This window comes from Typopeltis vanoorti, chromosome 9 (assembly GCF_054136105.1).
Source record: "Typopeltis vanoorti isolate ZY-2024b chromosome 9, IOZ_Tvanoo_1.0, whole genome shotgun sequence".
Classification (NCBI taxonomy): Eukaryota; Metazoa; Arthropoda; class Arachnida; order Uropygi; family Thelyphonidae; genus Typopeltis; species Typopeltis vanoorti.
In genome coordinates, this window is record NC_143557.1 from 45556794 (window position 1) to 45580097 (window position 23304).

Genomic DNA, 23304 nt, shown 5'->3' on the forward strand with positions numbered 1-23304 from the left:
AATTGGAGATACAACATTGCAGAAATTTAATACAAATACAGCCATGGGATATTGGACTATGTATTATGAGAAAGTGCAAAGGAAATAGTAGTTCCTCTGACAAAGCTGTTTAATTTAAACCTCAGATTTCTGTGAAGGTGCCTAGAAAGAGAAAAGAGGACAAAATAGTTTTATGCACAATGGAGGTTCCAAGATAGATGCAGCAAATTATAGGCCAATCAGTATTTCAGGAGTGGTGGTTAAGGTACTGAAGAGGTTGTTAAAATTAGAATTCAGAAATGCGGAAGCAAGGTATTTTGAAGGGTAAGTTGTACCTTAGCAATCTGCTCAGTTTATTCTCATTTATTACTTCATAATAAAGTGGAAAATGCATTAGATAAAGTGGGGATGGATATCCCCATTTGTGCTAATTTATCAGGGATGCTTAATTAAAAAAATCAGGGATGCTAGTGATTTTTATAAGAGGGTGGTGATGGACAGACATCAAAAATAGGTATATAGGGAACTGAATCTACGGGAAGTCTGAATCTACAGATGTGTTGAGTCTTAAGTGCTGTGAAGATATCATGTTGGAGACTTAATGCAATATATACAGCATTTAGAAAGGCACATTAAACTGATTTTAATGCTTCCAATATTTTGTCTCAGTCACTGAGACATCTTCAGGGATTACAAAAAAACAAATGTAACACACACTCCAATACAACACAATACTAAGTGAAACACATGGGTGACTCTAAAGTCCTATCTAGGTAGCGCAACTTTTTAAATGTTTATAGGTGGCCTAGGATGTAAAGTGGGATTTCTGATAAACAATGTTTCCCAAATTTTGGGAAGTTTAATGCAACCGTATTTATTTAAATTCGGTTGATTTCTGAGTGCCACCGCACATTCTAAAAATAGTCTTTCTTTTTTGACTTTACTATGGTGGAGCATGGTGTTTTTTCCCCAAGAGATCCTGTGGGTTGCACCCAAAACATGGTCTGCCAGGCCGATTGACCATACTCGTGACTGCAGATGTATGATTTGTGTTCTAAGCAGATGGTTGCTGATCTGTCTGTCCAAAGTAAGCCAGCTTGCAGGAACAGGGTACTTTATAAGCTCTTTCCTTCAGGAGTTCAGAAATGCCATCACCATACCCTACATCCATGGCACATCAGAAAACTAGCCAGGTCCTTAAGAAAGTATAACCTCCGCACAGCATCGAAGTCCTACCATAAACTTGTTACCCTTATCTGATCTACCAAAGATCAGCCACCTCCTCTCTCAGTGCTTGGAGTTTATAAAGTATCCTGCTCCTGCCAGCTGGCTAACTTTGGACAGACAAGTACATCAGCAACCATTTGCTTAGAAGAACAGAAATCATATATCTGCAATCCCGACTATGGTCAATCTGGCCTGGCAGATCATGTTTTGGAAACAACCCACAGGATCTCCTGAAAAAAAAACACACCATGCTCCACCATAGTAAATTCAAAAAAATAAAGACTATTTTTAGAATCTGCGGTGGCACTTAGAAATCAACTGAATTTAAATAAATACGGTTGCATAAAACTTCACAAACTTTGGAAAACATTAATTATCAGCGATCCCACTTTACATCCTAGGCCATCTACAAATGCTCATAGAGGGCACACCATAATAGGATTTCAGAGTCACCCATGTATTTCACTTAGTATTGTGTTGTATTTGAGTGTGTGTTACATTAGTTTTTTTGTAATCCCTGAAGATGTCTCAGTGACTGAGACGAAATACTGGAAGCATTAAAATCAGTTTTAATCCTTTCATTTTTATATTAATGATACAAAATAGATGATTCAAAGGTAAGAAGAGTAATCAAAGGAGATTACTTAAACCACCCAATTTTATACAGACATCTGGTTTCTGCAATATGTATATTCTATAAATATTTCCATGGCAAATGTTTATATGAAACAGCATCAATAATTCCTCCACTCTGCACTAAAGCTATTGAAACACATGAAACTGCCACCCAACATTCCTTCAAGGTACAACTCAAAACCCACAGAACAAGTTTATTTTCCTGCTCCTTGATGTAATGCAGAACAGTCTACCCAAGAAATATAATATACAGGTTTTTAAATCAAAGGTAAACAAGTTTCTCCTTTTCCAACTCATTACCCATACATGGTAACAACATACTATAGGTTAATCAACCAACCTCTGGCTTAAACATTAAGTAGTATGGGCAAAGAATAATGGGCAAGTGTAATCATTTTCCCAAAATGATTTGAGAAAATAGCGCAGTTTGATAGATTGCACTGCCCTATGCCTATATAAAAAGTTTCATATTGCGCGGATCATTTTCCAGCGAGTAAAGTAAAGAGCAAAAAGAATAATAATGGTACGCACTTGCTGGATTTTTGTTCAGGATGGACTAATTCTTAGTTATGGCATGTTCCAAATTGAATTGTAAGGATTAGGAGGTTAAATAAGTTAGGAGTGAAATAGATGAATGAAGAGATTAGTAACATGCAATAAAAGAAAGCATTATTATTATTATTAAGAGAGCCTTCCAGGGAGTCAGAGACTCAACAAGGGAGGCCACATACTACACAAACCAGCCACCATACTTATTCTTCAATTCGTTCACACTGCTTACACTCACAACATCCAATGGCAATCTATTCCAATCATGCACCACCCTCTGAGAGAAAAATCTAGCCCTCACTCCCTTCTTTGCAGTCTTCATTCTCAGTTTCCAAGGATGACCTCTTGTCCTTTCCCCATCCTCCAAAAAATGAAAAATTCCATCAATTGAAATCCTGTATGACCCTTTCAGAAGTTTGTAAGTCTCAATCATATCACCCCTCCTTCTCCTGTTTGCTAGTGTCTGCAGTCCACAAATTCTCAATCTGTCTTCACAATCAGTATTCCACAATTCTGATATCATTTTTAACACTCCCCTTTGTACTCTCTCTCTCTCTCTCTCTCTCTCAAATATATCAGAATCACAACAGAAACCAGGACACCAGAACTGTGCACAATAGTCCAAGTGAGGTTTTATCAAGGCCTTGTAAAGAGGCAAAATGACATCCTTATCATATGTGAAAGTTTGTTTCAGCATTGCAATTATCTTTTCAGTTATATTTGCAATCTTTGCTACATGGCCCCTGAACTTCAATTTCCTATCTACTAACACCCCAAGGTCCCTAGCCTCATCAGTTTCTTCTAACCCAATTCCACCAATATAATATGACATTGGATATCTAATCACACCAAAGTGAACAGTGACGGCTCGTGGCTTGAAATCGTGGGGGTGCTGCAACTTTCGAAATATACATACACACTGTAAGTACAGTGTATGCGTGTTTGGATAAAATATCAAAATTATGGTAAAAAATAAAAATTACAAATTAAACATGAAAAAATATTGTTTATTATCGATAAAATTATACAGTTTGGTATAATTCAAAATTACTTAAAAATAAAATCTATTCCTTTAATTGTAATTAAAGGAATGGATTTTACAATTTTTGGACATTACAATTAAATCCTTTAATTGTAATGTCCAAATATTTAAAGAGATGGAGTAAACACAATAAACGCTATGAACATTCTACTACTGGTGCAAACTGCATATAAACAACAGTGGAATTGCGCGATGGACAGTGCCGCATTACGCTAATAGCTCGCATCTCACTATGATGTGCATATGCTTGCGTACGTAGCAATATGACACTGTGGTAAACACAGTACTGCTAGCATCCTTCACCCTCCTAAGTGCTACCAGATGGATTTTTATTATTTTTTATACAAAATAAGAGAATTGTATAGGATTGTTGATGATAAAATTAAATATTACAAGCAAATATAAATAAATTAATAAATATATTTATATATTGAGAAAAATTGGGGGTGCTGCAGTTCTGCAGTGCCTATGCACAAGCCACCCCTGAAAGTGAATGACTTTACATTTACTGACATTGAACTGACACCATTTTCCCATGCCCATAATTCCAGCCTATTCAAATCATTCTGCAAGTACTGCATATCAGCAACATTACTGATTACCCTACCTATCTTTGCATCATCAGAAAATAGCTGTATGTCGCTTGTCAAATCCTTTCTAATATCATTAATGTATAGATTGAATAACAGAGGACCAAGCACTGATCCTTATGGTACACCACTTGTTAACTTAAATCTTGCAGACTCACATCCCCCATATAACACTTTTTGATATCTGTCAGTCGACCATCTTCTTATCCATGCTAATATTCTATAACCCAAACCCATTTTCTCCAATTTATGCAACAGTCTACCATGCTGTATTCCGTCAATAGCAAAATCCAAAAGAATCATGGTGTATCCATTCCCCTTGTCTAGTTCAATGGTAACATTGTTATAGAATATGAGCAAGTTGCTAAAACATGACCTTCCTTAGTAAACCAATGTTCTTCATTGCAAAGTAGAGATTCACTGTCAACCCATTTCTGAATGCGAGCCCCAACCAATTATTCCAAAATCTTCACCACCACTTCTGAGATACTAATTGGTTGATAGTTGGATACATCGATCTTTGCACTATATCTTGTGCAATGGAATTACCATACATTCCTTTCATTCCTGCAGAATCTTCCCTGTCTTGAGACTCATATTAAACAGCCTGGTTAAAGGAATAGCCAGTTCAGCTGAACACTCTTTTAGCACATGTGCTGATATCCCATTAGTCTCATTGCTGAATTCTTTCAATTTGTGCAACAGCTCTAATACCTCATCCTCATACACCTGCGTTCCTTCATCCAGTGAAGAGGTAGCAGTGAGCTCAATGTCGTTTACACCAGGTTGATAGCTTTTAACAAAATGGGCACTCGTTAGTTGAACAACCTCTTCTGCAACTGCAACCCTCATGCCATCTGCATTCAGAAAGTTATATTCTTTCATATTCATTCTTTCTTTTACTTGCAGCATATCGACAGAATTCTTGTGGGTTGTCTTTAGCATGCAGAGCCATTTTCTTTTCACACTCAAACTTTGTTTTCCGTACAATGGTTGTGACTATTCTAGCGTGCTGCTTATAATGTTCATAACGGACATCATTCTTATGCACATGGTATTCCTTCTACATTCGTCCTTTTCTTACTAATCTCTTGCTTAATAAGATTACATATCCATTTGACTCCTATCTTATTTATTCTTTGAACTCTGGGAACACATTCGGATATCACATCATTTAAGTATTGTTTAAATACTTCCCATGCACTGTGGATATTCTTTCCATCCAGCGACCGATTCATTCCACTGACCTCATACACCTGCATGATCACTGTCACCAACTGGAAGCAGAAAGAAAGAATAGAGGCAGAATAGTTACATCTTTAATTGAAACGCCCTCTGAAACTATAATCAAATCTAACACTCTCTGACATCAAGTTCCTCAGATGCTGTCTGAGGAAGTTGCCCTGCAACAGCTCAATAAATCCATTTTCATTCTTCTCATGAGATTCTACTGATACAATTAATATTTGGATAATTAAAGTCTCCCATTATGATTACTCTTTTTGCGCTCATCTTTTATATTCGGGATGCATTTCTTCATCACTAGCACCAATCCACCAGGTCTGTAATGACTGCACTATGTAATTGATCTTGTTAGATTCCATCTCACACCAGATGGCTTCAAACTCACTGTCACATGAAATATTGTTAGTAGTAGTAGTGGAACTACAATCACAGGTCTCAACTCTAACTGGATTCAAGTCATCCGATATCATTAGCAGCACGCCCCCTCCTCTCCTATCTTCTCTATCCTTCCTAAAAATACTGTACCCTTGAACTTGATACTAGTTAGTAGGTCTGATTCTGATAGCCAGGTCTCACCAATACCTACAATATGAGGTCGCAACATATTGACTAAGGCAACGAATGCTACCCCTTTGTTTCTGATACTCCTAGGATTTTTATACAGACATAATAATCTACCTGTTTGTTCTGTTGTATAGTCTTGTCTGCAGTCTGCCTGATGCAGTTGGACAACTTGCAGATCTCTATTCTTCAATAATGCCTTTACACATGTTACCAATACCTACAATCTGAGGTCGCAACATATTGACTAAGGCAACAAATGCTACCCCTTTGTTTCTGATACTCCTAGGATTTTTATACAGACATAATAATCTACCTGTTTGTTTTGTTGTATAGTCTTGTCTGCAGTCTGCCTGATGCAGTTGGACAACTTGCAGATCTCTATTCTTCAATAATGCCTTTACACATGTTTGCACACATTTGATGGGGTCTGAAATGGACGAACACAACCCAAAATCATTCTCTCCTCATCAACATTTCCATGACAAAGCCTATCTTTGTCATGGAAATTCCCATCATTAACGCAGCTAAATAACATTGTCGCTCTTACACTCACATTCACACCATTCTTCCCTTTATAATTCAGTTTCCCTGACTCTCTGTGTTAGGTCTCATACCAGTTATTAGTTTTTCTAGACTCCTGATACCAAACGAATTCAGGTGTAGGCCGTCTCTCTTATACAAATCCAATCTTCCCTCAAACTCACTCCACACATCCAAAAACTCACATCCATTCTTTCTACACAGCTTATGCATTGAATTGTTTGCATCATAGCCCTTCTTCTTCATTCATTTTTATCATAGCGAGGTAAAATACTGGCAATTTTCACTTTCTCACTCTTCACCCTCGCCTCTTCCCACAGCCTGTCATGTCCTTTCTCATACTGAACTTATTGGCCAGTTAAGTTGTTAGCACCAACTACAACTACGATTTCATTTACTTTTCTTTTCTGTTTTTGAATTGTTACCTTCATATTAATTTTTACTGCAGGAAAACTCGAAGTTATAACTCGCATTATGGAGACAACACGGTGAGTGGTAATAATCAATTCCATGAGGAGTACAAAGAACAGGAGAGGAGGGTGACTAGGTTAGTAAGGACAGCACAAGTGCAGTATGAGAAATGTCAGCTAATGAAGCGTAAAAAACCTAGGGAGTTCTTTTGATATATAGCCAGCAAAAAAAATAAATAAATAAATAAAATAAAATAAATAAGATTACAATAGGATGACAATTATTGGAGAGAATTGTATAATGATAACAACTGTGAAGTATATAGTTCAGATATTTAATGACCAGCTCATAAAGGTCTTTCATCCTTATGAATGTGACATCATGGAGAGTATGGGAGCAGTGGATGAAGAGAGACTGACTGTGATGAAACAAGTGATATATGTGAAATTGAGTAAACTAAATGTAAAAATTTATTCTGTGACACATTACCATGTATTTTGAAGGAATGTGGAAGGGAATTGACATCTACTATGGCAAGAAAGAAAGATTGTACCACTTCGTAAAGAAGGTGACAGAACTTGAGCATCAAATTAGAAGCCAATCTGTGTGTCAAGTATTGTAGTTAAAGTGCTGGAGAAGTTAGTGAGACCAAGTATCCAGAATTGGGTTGAAAACAGTAGTATTATTATTGATGGACAGCACATATTTGCTAAAAGTAGATCATGTTTTAATAATCTACTTACTTATTACAATAAGGTGGCAGATGCATTGGATGAGGGAGAAGGATACACAATAGTGTGCTTAGATTGTGCAAAGGCATTTGATAGATTACCACATGATAAGTTGATAGTCAAACTAGAGTAGATGGAATTGGATATTAGATTAGTGCATTGGATTGGAGATTGGCTAATTTCCAATTCAATACATATCAGCAAGTTTCGTAAGGGGGAGTAATATCCCAGAAGAGGAAAGTCACTAGTGGTGTGCCTCATGGGTCTGTTTTAGGGACACTGCTGTTTAACCTGTATGTTAATGATATTGAGAAAGATTTGAATGGGAATATTCAGTTGTTTTCAGATAATGCAAAGTTGGAAAGAACTATGAGGAGTAGAGCAGATGTTGTGACCTTACAAGAAGACTTGAATAGAGGATTGTGCCCATCCTGTGCCCATTCACTCATTCACAAGGACTGAGTGAATGGGCACAGGAGTAGGAATACAGTGCAATGTTGAAAATTCCAAGGATTCAAAATTTGGAAAACAAAGATGGGATGTTGAGTTTACACTTGGTGGGGAATATTGTTAGAGGTGGAGGAAATAAGAGGTCTCAAGGTGATAGTAGATCATCATCATGATCAAATTCCTGCCAGGTATACCCTCAAGTGTGTTCAGGATACGATATTGCTACATGAAAGATTTACATCATTACTAACTTCCTATCTACAATTTTCCTCCAAATCAGTTTGTTACCTGTCAAGACTCCAACATTATCAGATCTTATATTTCTATCGTCTAAGGCACTTATTACCATATCAATCCACCTATATCTTGGTCTTTCTTTGGGTCTTTTTCCTGCCAACCTTGCAAAGAACACTTATTTTGCAAATCTTTCCTCGCCCATTTTGTTTAAGTGAGATTAGCTCTGCTAATGCATTCCTGGATGCTGACAATGTCAAGTTCTTTCCTAATATCCTCGTTTTTAATATGATATTGCCATTGATGCCATCTGTTCATGCCCCTAATCATTCTCAGGACTCTCATATCTGTGTTCTCTAGTCTTTGGTCAAGTGTTTTACATCTGACACAGCTCTCAGATCCTTAAATTAAAATTGGTTTGAACACTGTCATGTATACAGCTAATTTAGTGTTTTGACTAATTTCTTTCTTGTTCCATATAAATTTATTCAGATGATTTTCTACCATACTGGCTTTGTTGATTTTGTTGTCTATTTTCATATTTAATGTACCATCTTCACTAAAACTTGTGCCTAAGTAGCTGAAATATTTTACTTGTACTATGGGTTCTTCATTCACAATGCAGTTCATATTTTCAATGCTTCTGCCTATTTTCATTGTCTTTGTCTTGTTATTGATGACCTTTATACCTATTACAATTGTTATTCATTTTAGTCAGGGAATCTTGCAGACATAGCAGATTTATTTTGATGTATAACATCGTCAGCATAAAGCAAAGAGCTGAGATTAACATCTTCAATTTTGATATCAGGTTTAATACCACTTTCCTTCATAATGTGATCCATATAGATAATGAATAACAAAGGGGATAATGCATATCCTTGTCTGACACCAGCATTAAACCATCTTCAACATTAAACCATCTTCCTGTACTTCCTTCAATTCTAACTGCTGACTTAAAACTCAAATAAAGACTAAGTATTGCTTGATATAATGCCCCATTGACACCATATAACTGCAGCGTATTGAATAGCTTCTCTCTTGGCACTTTGTCATATGCCTTTTCCAAATCGACAAAACTTAAATACAGATCTTTGTTATATTCCCATGCTTTCTCGACTATTTGTCCTAAAGTGAAAATCTGATCCTGACAGCCTCTATTTGGCCTGAATCCAGCTTGTTCTTCACCAAGCTTCCCTTCCACAATTCTTCTCAACCATTTCTCAAGTACACTTGCATAAATCTTACCAGGAACACTCAGTAAGGAAATACTTTTGTAATTCTCATATTCAGTTTTATTTCCCTTTATATATGTGGGTACTATGAGAGCTCTACTGCAATCATCTGGAATTTGTCACTCTGTCCGGGCCTTCTGAACAATGCAGTGCAACAACTGTAAGACTTTTATACCACCATACTTGAGCATTTCTGGCCGAATATCATCTACTCCTGCTACCTTTCCACATTTCAGGCCTTTGATGGCTTTTTCTACTTCAAGTATGGATATATATTCCTGATTGCATGCCTGTTGAGTGTTTCTTACCACTGTGCTATCACTGCTTGTTTTATTTAGAAATATTTCGAAGTAATTACTCCATACTCAAGGATATCTTTTTCTCCAGTTTACATGTCATCTCTATCATCTCTAATTCCTTATTTCTGAGTTTCTTCAACAACATCCAGAATATCTTGCCACCTTCATGATATTTATTTTCTATGTTCTTACCAAAGTCTTCACATTACTTTTGTTTAACAGTGTTTAGCTTTCTTACATTTGGCTCTGTATTCTGTAAGAGCACAAGCTAACTTATTTGCCAGGAACTTTTGATGTGCTTTCTTCTTTTCCTTCACTACCTGTTTAACTTCCTATGTCCACCATGGAGTTCTGATTTTTCTATCCTTGCAGACAACCTCACCACATTGCTCTCTGGCTGAATCAGTCAGTGTTTTCTTCAGGGCTTGCCACTGAATCTCAAAGGTTTGGTTTCTGTTCTCAAACTCTTTCATTTTTTGTTGAATAATGTTTGTGTATTTTAGTCTACAGTTCATATCTGAGAGCTGCTCAACTTTTATCCACTTTAAAACTTTCTTATATGTTCTTCTTTTCAATATGAAATTCAATTTTATCTTGCTCAAGACTAAATGGTGATCACCTACAATTTCACATCATCTGTAATTCATCATGATGATTTTACATCATTCTCATGATGTAAAATCGTCATGAGAAAACATTGCTATCAACAATAACATAGTCAATGAGATTTTTCTTATTCCTTTCCTCTTCTCTCCATGTGAATTTATGCACATAGGAGTGAATTTATATATGAATTTATGTACAGTACTATCATATCCTGTACATCCCCTTGAGGGTACATGTCAGGAATTTGATGATGACATGGTGTTAGTAATAACCAGTCCAAGTTCTGAGCCGAAATCCAACAGGCATTTGCCATTATTATTAAGTTTGCTCTTTCCTCCAAATTTTTCCAATATATTTTTGTATGTCTGACAATCATTTCCTACTCTGCTATTTAGATCCCCAACAAGGACCAACTTTCATTTTTTATTGTGTCAGTTAGTTTCTCTAAAGCCTCAAAAAATTCCCCCACTTTTGAATGGGAATAATCAATTGTTTTCAGATAATGCAAAGTTGGGAAGTACTATGAGGAGCAGAGCAGATGTTGTGGCCTTACAAGAAGACTTGAACAGACTGAGTGAATGGGCACAGGAGTGATAATACCAGTTAAATGTTGAAAAATGTAAGGTTTCAAAATTTGGAAAACAAAGGTGGGACGTCGAGTTTACACTTGGTGGAGAATATTGTTAGAGGTGGAGGCAATATGAGATCTTCGGGTGATAGTAGATAAGAGTCTAAAATTTAGAGGACACATTGCTACAATTGTAGGACAACACAATGAATTCTGGCAATGATGCCAAGGATATGACTTGTAGAAGTAAAGAGATTCTGGTTACATTATATAAGGCCTTGATTAGGCCACATAAGAACTACTGTGCACAGATTTGGTCACCTGGTTTTCAAAAAAATGAAGAAATATTGGAAAGGTGCCAGTGGTAATTGACTAAAGTAGTTTCTGGTCTCTGGAATGTTGAGTATGAAGATGATATTGTACTCCTAAACAAATCCAGTATAAGTTGGCAGGATTCCCTAATTAAATGAATAACAGCTGTAATAAATACAGTATAGAATCAGCAATAGAAAGACAAGGATTGTGAAAACAGGCAAGAACACTGAAAATATCAACATTCTGTAAGGAAAACATATAAAACATTTCATCTATTTAGGCACAGTTTTTAGTGAAGATGACAAACTAAGTATGAAAACAGACAATAGAATTAGTAAACTGGTGTGGCATGGAGGTAACTGAATAAATTTATATGGAATAAGAGGGAAATTAGTCAAAGCACTAAACTAGATGTCTATAAACCAATTTTAACTTATTGATCTGAGAGCTGAGTTAGAAATAAAACACTTGATCAACGACTGGAGTTCACAGATATGAGTTTCTGAGAAAAAATTAGGTGACTGAACAGATGGCTTCACTATCAGAATCATATTAAAAAATGAAAATATTGGGAACAGCATGACATGGTTAGCATTCAGAAATATGTGAGCAGAGCGATTCTAAGGTGATATGGTCACTTAAACAGAACGGAGATCAAAGGTTAGCAAAACAAGTTTTTTTGTTTGTTTGTTTTTCAGGGTGATAAAGGACAAGAGGAAGATCTAGGCAGATTGATATATTAAGAAATGCTCTGGAAGATCAAAATATAAGATCTGATAATATGGAGGTTTTTGAAAGATAACATATTCCTGTTGAGGAAAATTGTCAATAGGAAGTTTATAATGATGTAACTTTTTCATGTAGTACTATACCTCATGAGAGTGCATATCAGCAATACAATGATGATGAAATGCAGGTGAAGAATAGAATGCATTTTGAGAAAAATTAAGTAGAAGTTTAATTTCAAGCATGATAGGATGGTTACATTTGAATGAACCTCTCCTACCTGAGTTACTCAATTTTACAACGGTATTTTGAAGATAATGACTAAATAATAATGATAATATAATAATTACCGTGGTGTAAGTGGAATAACCTTATACGTCAAGATTTTAAGTTTCCGTGATGCACAGCTAGAATCCTGAGAATATACTTCATTCATCACTGAAAAGAGCTGCTGAATTCTGTTATCCTGCCGTAAATCTTCTGATGCTTTAACTAGAAAACGATATTCTTTTTCATCATTTCCTCTTATAGTTATGCAGCGAGGAAGAGCAATTGAATTCAAAACAATGACCTGAAAAAAAAAAATTCATGAGAATTGTCTCCCTCTACTTTTTTATATAATATGTCTCTCTAAGAAATGCTCTAAGAAATTATATGTGAGCATTTCCTGATAGAATCCAAGTCAAAAATATACAAATGAAAATTTGTAAAAAATCTTCTACTATATCAAAAATACATGAAACATAATTTACACATTTTGCTGTTCCCAGTCAGCCGAGTAAATAGTATCTCAACTCTTAACATCCATCAGGCTGTTGGTTTGAATCCCACTGAAGGCAAGGATGTTTGTGAATGTCTATAGGTAGTAGTGGTAGTGATTTTTATATATCGCTTAAAGACCAACACTGATTACTACCCCACTTATTGGAGGCCTCATCGAAGTACCTTGAAAACCATCACATTCATATAAGCAACACAATGCAACTATTTCTCCCCAGACATGTCTCTCATATTGCTATCTTATGCTACCACAATATCTTTGTTTTCACCATAACCACTCCTTTCATCCTCACAGGAAAAAAATATATATGCTTCACTATTCTCTATTCCTCTTAACCAACCAAATTTCCTGTATAATAAAGATTTTTGTGGAAATCATCTGAATCAATACAACAAATTTAACCTCATTTCTGATACACTTGACATTTGTCAACAAGTATAATAATTTATTTTTGGATATTTTACCAGTTTTACTTACACCATGGATTTTTTGAGTCATATTTGATTTGGATAAAACAAAATCATTGGTTCATAAAACTTTCAAACTTCACAAAACCAATCTTATATGATATTACATGAATAACTTATTACATAAACTGAAGCAAATGGGGATGGATATTAAGCTGGTGACATGAATTAGAAGATGGCTGATAGTCAGGCAGCAGAGAAAACCTATTAATATGTATGATAATGATGGTGAAGAATGGTATGATGGGAAACAGTTAATTATTTACTGATGATTCTAACCTGGGAAGGGCGCTAGTAAATGAACCAACAGAGAGAGATCCTCCAGGAGAATTTTGATATGCTTATAAAGAAAAGGATTAATGTAAATGGTGAAATCATCAGTAACATCTGATATGCTGATGACACAGCTCTCCTGACTGACAATATTTAGGATCTTCAAAATCTTCTGGACCTTGTGAATGAAGAGAGTGAAAAAATGGGATTAAAAATAAATATCACCAAAACTAAATTCATGGTCATAAGCAAGAAACCAATTCTTAATTCAGCACTTTCTTTAAATGGAAAACAAACAGAAAGAGTTGCAAAGTTTAAATATCTCGAATGCTGGCTAAATGAAGATTGCAATCCAGAAATGGAAATAAAAGTTAAAACTGAAATGACAAGAAAAAAATTTTCTCTTGATGAAATCAACACTGTGTAACTGCAGTTTAAATTTCGAGCTTAGAGTACGCATGGTTAAATGCTATGCATGGTCTGTACTGCTGTACGGTGCAGAAAATGTAGGGAGAATGAGAAATTGAAGAGTATTTCGGATCGTGAGTGTGATATTTTTGTCAAACTTCAGAATGAAGAAAATAGGGATATGACAAGAAATAGCGAGGTTGTACCAGAGAATTGTGTGAGTGTGCATGTAGAAAGTGTGAATGATAGTTAATGGTTTTACTGAGAATAAAAAAGATGAGATAGACACAATGAGTGAGATTCCGTTGTCGATTGGTGCAATACAAAGGGCAAAACAACAGCTAGAGCATATGAGCAAAAGTCGACTGAATGAACCAGCCAATAATAAAAAGTATGACAGGAAAAATAGACGTATGAGTGTGAACATGAATAAAATGAAGGATAGAGTGCTGTATGGAGACTCGTTAGTACGAGGTGTGATAGCAGAGGATTTGACAAAATCGTACCAACCTGGTGCAACCATAAAGGATGTAACTGAGTCTATTAGAGAGCAAAAGGAAAGGGTGAAAGAAATGATTGTTGTGGCAGGTACGAATGATTTGAAAGGAGACAAAATGGAAATGATAGAAGACCTGAATGAATTGTTTGAGGTAGCAAAAGAAAAGAGTGAGAGAGTTAGAATGATTAGTCTTTTGCCACGGTATGACAGTGAAATGTTTAAAAGGAGGGCCATAATTGCGAATGACTTTATGCGTGGGTTATGTGTGACGAGTGGTGTGGAATTTGTGGACGTGTGGAGTGAGTTCGATGGGCGAAAGGATCTATATAAGATGGATGGCTTGCATTTGAATGGTTACGGTGTAAGAAGACTTGAGAAAGTGTTGCTGAATGTGATGGATGTGCAAATTCAGGGAAACTAGATTTATTAAGGTGGGGGGAGTAGATATACAGTCCTTAGGGAGGCAGTTGAATGTATGAATGAATATAATATGCCCGAGTGAATAAGGACAACAAATCAGAGTGGGATAATTAATATAAGGCATCAAGGTAGGGTTGGGGCTAATGGGGGTCTTAAATTCATGTACACTAATGCTAGGAGTATTAGGAACAAGAAGGAAGAATTTTTGGCCATGGTAGGCACTTCCAGACCACAGGTTACTGGTATTAGTGAATCATGGCTGACTGTAGATAATATAGCTAGTGGGATTGAATGTGATGGATATAGTGTGTTCAGGAATGACTGGGAGAATAAAATGGGGGGAGGAGTATTGTTGATGATTGCTGATGAGCTACAGCCAAGGAGAATAGAAGTTGAATTGCAGGATAGAGAAAAGAGCACATTTGAGGCCATTTGGTGTGAGATTGTGGCTAGCAGAACTAAATATACAATTGAGTGCTGCTATAGACCAGGTGATGGAAAAGATGGTGGTGACAGTATGCACAAGCAAATAGAAGAAATGAGTGGAAGGAGGGTAATTATTATGGGAGATTTCAACTATGGTCGCATCGATTGGAGTGAGGAGAGGACACACGGGAGGAAGGAATTGGATTTTATGCGGTTATTAAGGGATAACTATCTGTGACAGCATGTAATGGAAAATACTAGGGGTCAGAGAGTGCTTGACCTAGTAATTACATCTGAGGATTTGGCTGTAACAAATATGACCACATTGCCACCAATCGGTGAGAGTAATCATATAGATGAAAATGGGATATTGTATGGGGGACAACATGGTTTTGTGAAGGGTAGATCATGCCTCAGTAACTTGCTCACGTTTTATAACACAGTGACGGCGGAACTGGATAAGGGTAATGGGTTTACAGTAATACTACTGGACCTTGCCAAGGCTTTTGATAGGATACCACATAGAACCCTAATCAGTAAACTGGAGCAGATGGGGATGGATATAGGGTTGGTGAGATGGATAGGAGGGTGGTTGAAGGAGAGATACCAGAGAGTGATTTATGCAGGAGTGGAGTCTAAAAGACGGCTTGTGACTAGTGGAGTGCCACAGGGCTCTGTTCTTGGACCACTGCTTTTTAATTTGTTCATCAATGATATAGGAAAGGATTTGAGAGGAAGTGTTCACTTGTTTGCTGATGATGCAAAGTTGGGTAGAGCAATTATGAGTGCACAGGATGTCAAAATTTTACAGGATGATTTGGATAGTTTGGAGGACTCGGTTAGGAAAAATGGATGTCAATTTAATGTGCCAAAGTGTAAGGTTATGCACTTTGGGGTGAAAAGAATAGCAGCAGTATATCGCATTGGTGGAACCGTACTCCAGGAGATTGATGAGGCCAGGGATTTGGGAGTGTTGGTGGATAGGGAATTGAAGCTTAGGTGGCACATTGCAAAAGTGACTAAAACAGCTCACCAAATCACTTGGCTTCTGAAAAATACTTTAACATGCAGAGACAAACAAGTTGTTGTTCCTCTGTATCGAGCCTTGATAAGACCTCATCTGGACTACTGTGCCCAGTTATGGACACCAGGGTTTCTTCGTAATAGGGAGGAAGTGGAGAGGATCCAGAGACGAGTGACCAAGATGATAGCAGGTCTGTGGAATGAACCTTATGAGAATAGGTTGAAGATTTGTGGGTTGCAGAAATTGGTCGATAGGCGAAGGAGGGGTGATATGATTGAGACATTCAAATTACTAAAGGGTTTCTATAAGATTGATCCAGAAGATATTTTTGAAAATATGACTGGTGGTGGGAGGACTAGGGGCCATGAACGGAAGCTGGGCAAGAGCATTGTTGACAAGGGTGTTAGAGCTAGGTTTTTTACTTGGAGAGTAGTGAATGAGTGGAATATGCTTCCAGAGTCTGTTGTGGGTGCTACGACCGTGAATGAGTTCAAGGCAAAGTATGATAGATACTGTGTGAATGTTGAATAGTTGTTCTTGACATGATGTTAGGGCCTCCCTCGAAGAGTCTGTTGACTCCTTGGAGTTGCCCGGAACAACAACAATAATTATAATAAAAAAAATAATTGGAGCCTTTGAGATGTGGTTATACAAATGAATGTTAAAAATCCCATGGACAGCAAAAACGTCTAATCTGGAAGTACTGGAACAAATGGGGAAATCAAGTGAACTTTTAGATACCATAAAAAGAAGCAAAACTGCATATCTTGGTCACCTACTTCGTAATGAAAAATATAAGATGCTTCAATTGATTATACAAGGGAAGATAAATGGAAGAAGAAGAAGACAAGGAAGACAAAGAAAATCTTGCCTGGCAGACATCAGACAGTGGACTGGCATGAACTCTGAGAGACTGCTCAGAGTGGCTGAGAATCACTCAAAATTTGCCAAGGTGGTCGCTGACCTCCGATAGGAGATGGCAATCAAAGAAGAAGATGCCATGTGCCAATGGAAACAGAAGGCAGCTCAATATAAAAAACTATCAGTTTAGTCAATTCAAAATGGAAATTCTACTTGAGAAATTATGTTCTTGTTTCCTCTCCTTCATTCCAGATAAAGCAAGCAAGCAAGCAAAGTTTATCTTCATGACTAGCTATTTGCATGTGGAAAGCACAGGACATGACTTCATTACATGTTGCTAGGTGTTTCACAATGCAGTACTTTCCAGAAAGTGTATATTGCTTTGGATTATTGACAAAGTAGCTCAATAGACCACTTTCAAAGTTTACTGAGTTTGCATTAGTGGAAAGCTAGATTCATGATGATAATATCTAGATAGCAGAAATCAAATTTCACATATACAAAAAAGAATAAGGGTGCAAAACGCTACATTTTTACGTTGCATCAGATCTGAAAAAGGATTTTTTTTTATTATTTATTACTGAGATGGGCAATATATCATAGTCAATTACTGTATAACATCCTACAGCTGTCATAAAACAATCATAACCTAGAGCAGTGATGGCGAACCTATGACATGCGTGTTAGCACTGACACACTTGGGATGTTGAAAAATATTGGTATTCTGATGAAAAAACTGCGATAAATAGGTGTAAGATCGCTCTCAGTTAAGGCGAAGGTAGGTTTCGGTTCATTGAAAGAATTACATTTTATAGTTAGCCTATTTCTATTTTATTTTGTAGTTAGAGCTAAAGCTCTTCTAACAATTTTCTCTTCTACATACTCTTGTGAAACTCTATTTTCTGCCTTAAATAATATCAAATCGAAAGGGAGAAATAGACTGAGCAATGATATGAGTGCTGCCTGTGTAGCAGTAAAATGTACACACTATAGCCCTTCTATAAAGCAACTTTCTTCCAGTACTCAGCAACAGAAAAGTCATTAAATGTAATGTAAGTTTGTAATTTCACTTTATTAAATTAATTGTATAATATAAAGTCATAGATTTTATATCAATGTCCTATTAAATAAATAGCCTAATATGATATGTATAAGTCACCATATATGATTATGTAGTTAAATTTATAATGCATGTATGCAAGTGGCACATCAACAAGGTCAATAATTAAAAAAAAAAAGATATTTGACACACCTGGGTAAAAAGGTTCGCCATCACTGACCTAGAGTAAAAAAGTCAGCGATCTTGTTTGCTTGTAAGAGGATAAAGTAAGGATGCAAATAAGAATATAACATCATGTAAGAATAATATGTAATCTAGTATAAAATAATCTAGCCTAGAAAAAAAATTGCTATTACAAGCAACGTATTACACTGATGGTAATGAGCAGCAATATACTGATGAGACTAGAGATTGTGACAGTAATAGTGGACATGAAACTGAAGCCATAGGTCATTATTATTATTATGGACCTCTGAGAAGTCACAAGGTTCACTGTGGGGAGCCTATTATAGATGACCATAAGTCTGCCATTCCTTAAACCCATTGCTGTCTGTGTAAAGTGGTTAATGCCTGCACATTCACCACCTTAACAAGAAATGAATTCCACAGTTCAACCACCATCCTCCATGCAAGAAAAGCCACTTATTCTCTTCCTACCTGTCTTTTGCAACTTCTAGGAATGGCCCCATGTTCCACTATACAAAAAAATCTCTCCACTCAATCCTGTAAATACTTCTCACAATGTAAATGCCTCAAATATGTCATCTCCCTTCATTTTCTATCCATCAAACTTTGTAGTTTGCATGCCCTCAATCTATCCTTATAATTAACATTGTAAAGTACTGATATAATTTTTGTTATCCATCTCTGTACCTTCTACAAGGTTAATTTATCTTCTTTAAATCCTAATGACCAGATGTGGACTGATTAATGCTTTATACAACTTAAGCACTGCTCTTTTATTTCTACTAGTTGAAATCCTTTTTAATATCACAGTAATCCTCTAGGTTATCTTCATTATGCTTGCAACATGTTTCCTAAACTTTGCATTTTTAACAATGATTACCCCAAGATCTCTTGCCTCCTGTACTTCCTCTAGTAAAAATCAGCCAATATGCAGCCTCCTATCAATCCCAAATTTCAAGATCTTATATTAAGTCGTGTTAAACTGATATCCCTATTCATTCGCCAGTCTGTCCAGCGTGCTTAAATTTCCAGATGTACTACCACATTGGCACTATTACTATTAACTCTTCCAAGCTTCATATCATCTGCAAATAATTGAATATCTCCCTTCGACCCAGTAGCAATATCACTGACATAAAGGTTAAAAAGCAAGGGCCATGGAATCAACCCCTATGGAACTTCACTTGTGATCTTCCTTTTCTTGATTATTTTATTACTATATTAATCTCCCAAATTCTTGTAGATAAACTTATATGTTGGTGATACATAATTGTTAATTTTTAGAGAAAGACAACATATACTATTATATTAACTAATTGTAGTGCTAATCTCTTCTCATATTCCATATTTGTCTTCTTTACTATACTAATCACTTTCCTGGATTGAATCATATATCACTTATGCGACTGATTCCCACCTCTCTTTATACTTTTGCCAAAACTACTTCTTCATCTGTAATTCCTGTTTGATTTCATTAGTCATCTGCTTTACACCAAATTGTGTTATCTTTGTCACTTGAGGAATGCAACCATGCTGTTGATAAACAGTTCTTCACTATCCCCAATAGATTGCTAATATCTTTCTTCCATGCAATTCTTCTATCCACGGAAATGCCCCTTAGCTCATTTCTAGATTATTATAGTCACCTGTCTAGTAATTCCACATAAATTTCTTTCCTCTCAATAATTTTGCATGACATGCTCATCATCCAGAGACACAGGCAGCATCTCTTTACCTCATTCAGATCCTCTTGAAGGATTAAATCTAAAACTCTTGATCCTCATGTTCCCCCACTACATGTTGTCTGAGACAGTTGTCTTCAAAAATTCTAGAAATTCCTTTCCCTTACTAATGTGTGAAATTTTCTCTGCCTAACTAATACTGCTGTAGTTGAAATCTGCTGTAATGATCACTCTTTTTTACTTGTCAAACTTATCTGCCTGAATATTTCCTGCTCATCACCCTATATTACCTAGCTTATAGCAACATCCCACAAAATATTCTGTCCTTCCCACCTCCACCTTACACTTTCAAAACTATTAGCGCCATTTTCTTCAAAATTGTCCATTTTGAGAGGATGCAATTTATCACTTATCATACATATACCATCCTATTTCCCCCCTCTTATCATACCCTTCATTTCTATTCCTATCAGGATATCATCTTCTGTCAACCATGTTTTACTGATTCCAATAATCTTTACACAAGCTGAGGTTGTCGATGTTACCAATTCACTTCCTTTATTCCTGATAATCCTAGCATTTGTGAAAAAAAAAAAAAACATTAGTGCAATGTTGCCATTTCTATATCTAGTATTATTCTCTCCACACTCAATTTGACTCTGCATTGCACCATACATTCTCCCATTTCCCAAGTAACTATACCCAGAGATGAGACCATCCCTGCTACTATCTATCCTAGCACCTAGTTTCCCTGTTCTAACAATTTCACTTGCCTAGAGAACAACAATATTTGCAGATGTCAATCTACATCCTTCCATGTTCAAATGCAGTTGTTCTCTTAAATATGTATAGTTTTCTTTTATCCTCAAAAGCACTCCAAACACCTACATATTCCAGACCTCTCTTTTGATACATATTCTTGCTATCATGCCATTCATTATTGCTGTTCTCTTCCTCAATTCTGCATTATCATATCTGGGCAATACCCTCACTATCTTCTCTTCAAAATCTTTTGCCACCTGATTCACACTTCCTCTTAGATCATCTGTATCAACCACCACTATCATCTCATCCACATTCTCGCCTTGTTTTATTGTCATAGGCACATTCTCTATCAGTTTCTCCAAGCAAGCACTCCTCTAACATTCTACTCTGCACACGATGAATGATTTAATCTTCATATATCACTCCTCTCACAGATCCATACTCAGTTGACATTCTCTCATTTCACCTTCTCCTTTCTAGTTTGCTGTTCTTTCTCCTTATCTTACATCAGTCAAGCAGTGCAAGTCTTCTAATCTCTACTTTCACACACATCTCCTAATTTTTCATATCATTCAATTCATCTCTCAGTATCTCCCTCGCTCATCCCACTCTCACTCAAGATTCAAAGAGGATAAAGTGATGGGAGAAACTTGCATTAGAGGCTTAATGGAGTAAAACAGAATTGAGAAAGGATTAAAAATAATATTTAATTATTCCAGTATTTTGTATAAGTCACTGAATTTTGTGCTTCCAAGAGAAATATCCAGAATGGATAGCAAAGGAAAAGAGATTTGTGATATCAAGAGGAAAAAACTTTTTTTTATAAGCAATAAGTGTCATTTAAGGGAATACTGGTGAACAGTGAGGTGATATCAAAGCTAACCAAAATATTTCTATTATTTAATGTTAAATTCTCAATAGAAGTTTTAAAATGGTAGAGTTTATTATATATATATACACACACAGAGTGGTATAAAATTCCATGCACAAACTTTGAGATGAGGTAGAGAACATCAAAATCAACCATATTCACATAGGAAAGAATGACTGGAAATGCCACCAGAGCTCCAGAAGAGCAATTGGGGCTTCCTCATTCAAGCTTTCAACGGCGTACAAAGAACATGCATCATTTTATGAACGCTCAGATGGCGACATGCACCTCGTTTACAGGTTAGCTGACGTTAATGGACGAGCCACTGTACAAATGTATCGCGAAAGGTGCCTGAACAGACGTGTACCGCATCACCAAATGTTTGCACATTCGCATCAGAATTTGTGTGACTATGGATCATTCAGGGATCGCAGGCATGATAGTGGGTGGCCACGATCGACGCGAAATCCCGCCATGGAAGAGGAGGTGTTGCATGTGATGGACAATAATCCAGAGACAGGCACACATGCCATTGTCTCTGTTATAGGAGGAGTATCTTGATCCAGTGTATTGCACATTTTGCACTCTGAGTCCTTACATCCATTTCATCTGCAATGGGTCCAGTTACAGATGGCCGAAGATTATCCTCGACGTGCGGAATTCATGCAGTGCTTTCTGCAGAAAAGTGCCATAGACCCGAAATTTTCAACTTGTGTTTTGTTCACAGATGAAGCTTCATTTACCCGCAATGGGGTCTTCAATCACCATAGAGAATTCACACGTTGTGCAATAACATGCTGCACAACAACGCTTCACCATTAATGTATGGGCAGGTATTGTCGCCGACTGTTTAGTCGGCCCATACCTGTTACCACCCCAACTGGACTCACAGAAGTATCGGACCTTTCTGGAAGAAGTTTTGCCGAATTTACTGAACAATGTTCCAATGACTGTGTGTCGGCAGATGTGGTTCCAACACGATAGGACTCCAGCCCATTGTGGTATTTCTGTGCATCAGTATCTGGACAGGTCCTTTAGGGTTGACGGATTACGCGTGGTGGACCCGTCGCATGGTCTCCCCACACTCACCTGATTTATCAAGCATTGATTTCTTTCTGTGGGGACCCTTAAAGCCATGGTGTATGCAATGCCTGTTGCCTCTGACATGGACCTCGTGGCAAGAATCACCATCACCACTGTTAATATCCGGGAAACTCCAGGTATTTTCAAAAATGTACAGCAATCCATGCATCGTCAGTGTCAGGCATGCATCACTGCTGATGGTCATAACTTTGAGCACCTGATGTGAAACCATGTTACCTATACAACTACTATTGAACTGTTCAGTTATGCCTAATAAAGTTTTTTTACACTACTTACTACTGCTTTGTGTTATTTCTGTATCTTTGTGTCCCTGTTAGTTTAACATTACAACATCGACTAGTAGATACTACATGCTTCTTGTAATCAATTAGCAAAACAGTTAGCAAGCACTCTTCACCCCCTCCCCCCATCATTGGCCATACCACATCATAACATTGGTAGACCCTGGGAAATGTCCCTAACCATTCCAAACAAGAACTACAAAATATGACCCTTTCACTTCCATTTTAGAAATTAAGGACTTTACAACT

At 36.7% G+C, this 23304-nt stretch overlaps 1 protein-coding gene across 3 annotated transcripts in view; it reads right to left on the minus strand.

Annotated features, from left to right (window-relative positions):
* The window catches only part of LOC150103013 (DNA-dependent protein kinase catalytic subunit-like), an 847149-nt gene that overhangs the window by 117208 nt on the left and 706637 nt on the right, over positions 1 to 23304 (minus strand). For all 3 annotated transcript variants that reach the window (XM_090397444.1, XM_090397443.1, XM_090397442.1), the window contains one exon: positions 12298 to 12518. In XM_090397444.1, coding sequence (XP_090253570.1) covers positions 12298 to 12518 — 221 coding nt within the window. The remainder of the gene's footprint in view (positions 1 to 12297; positions 12519 to 23304) is intronic.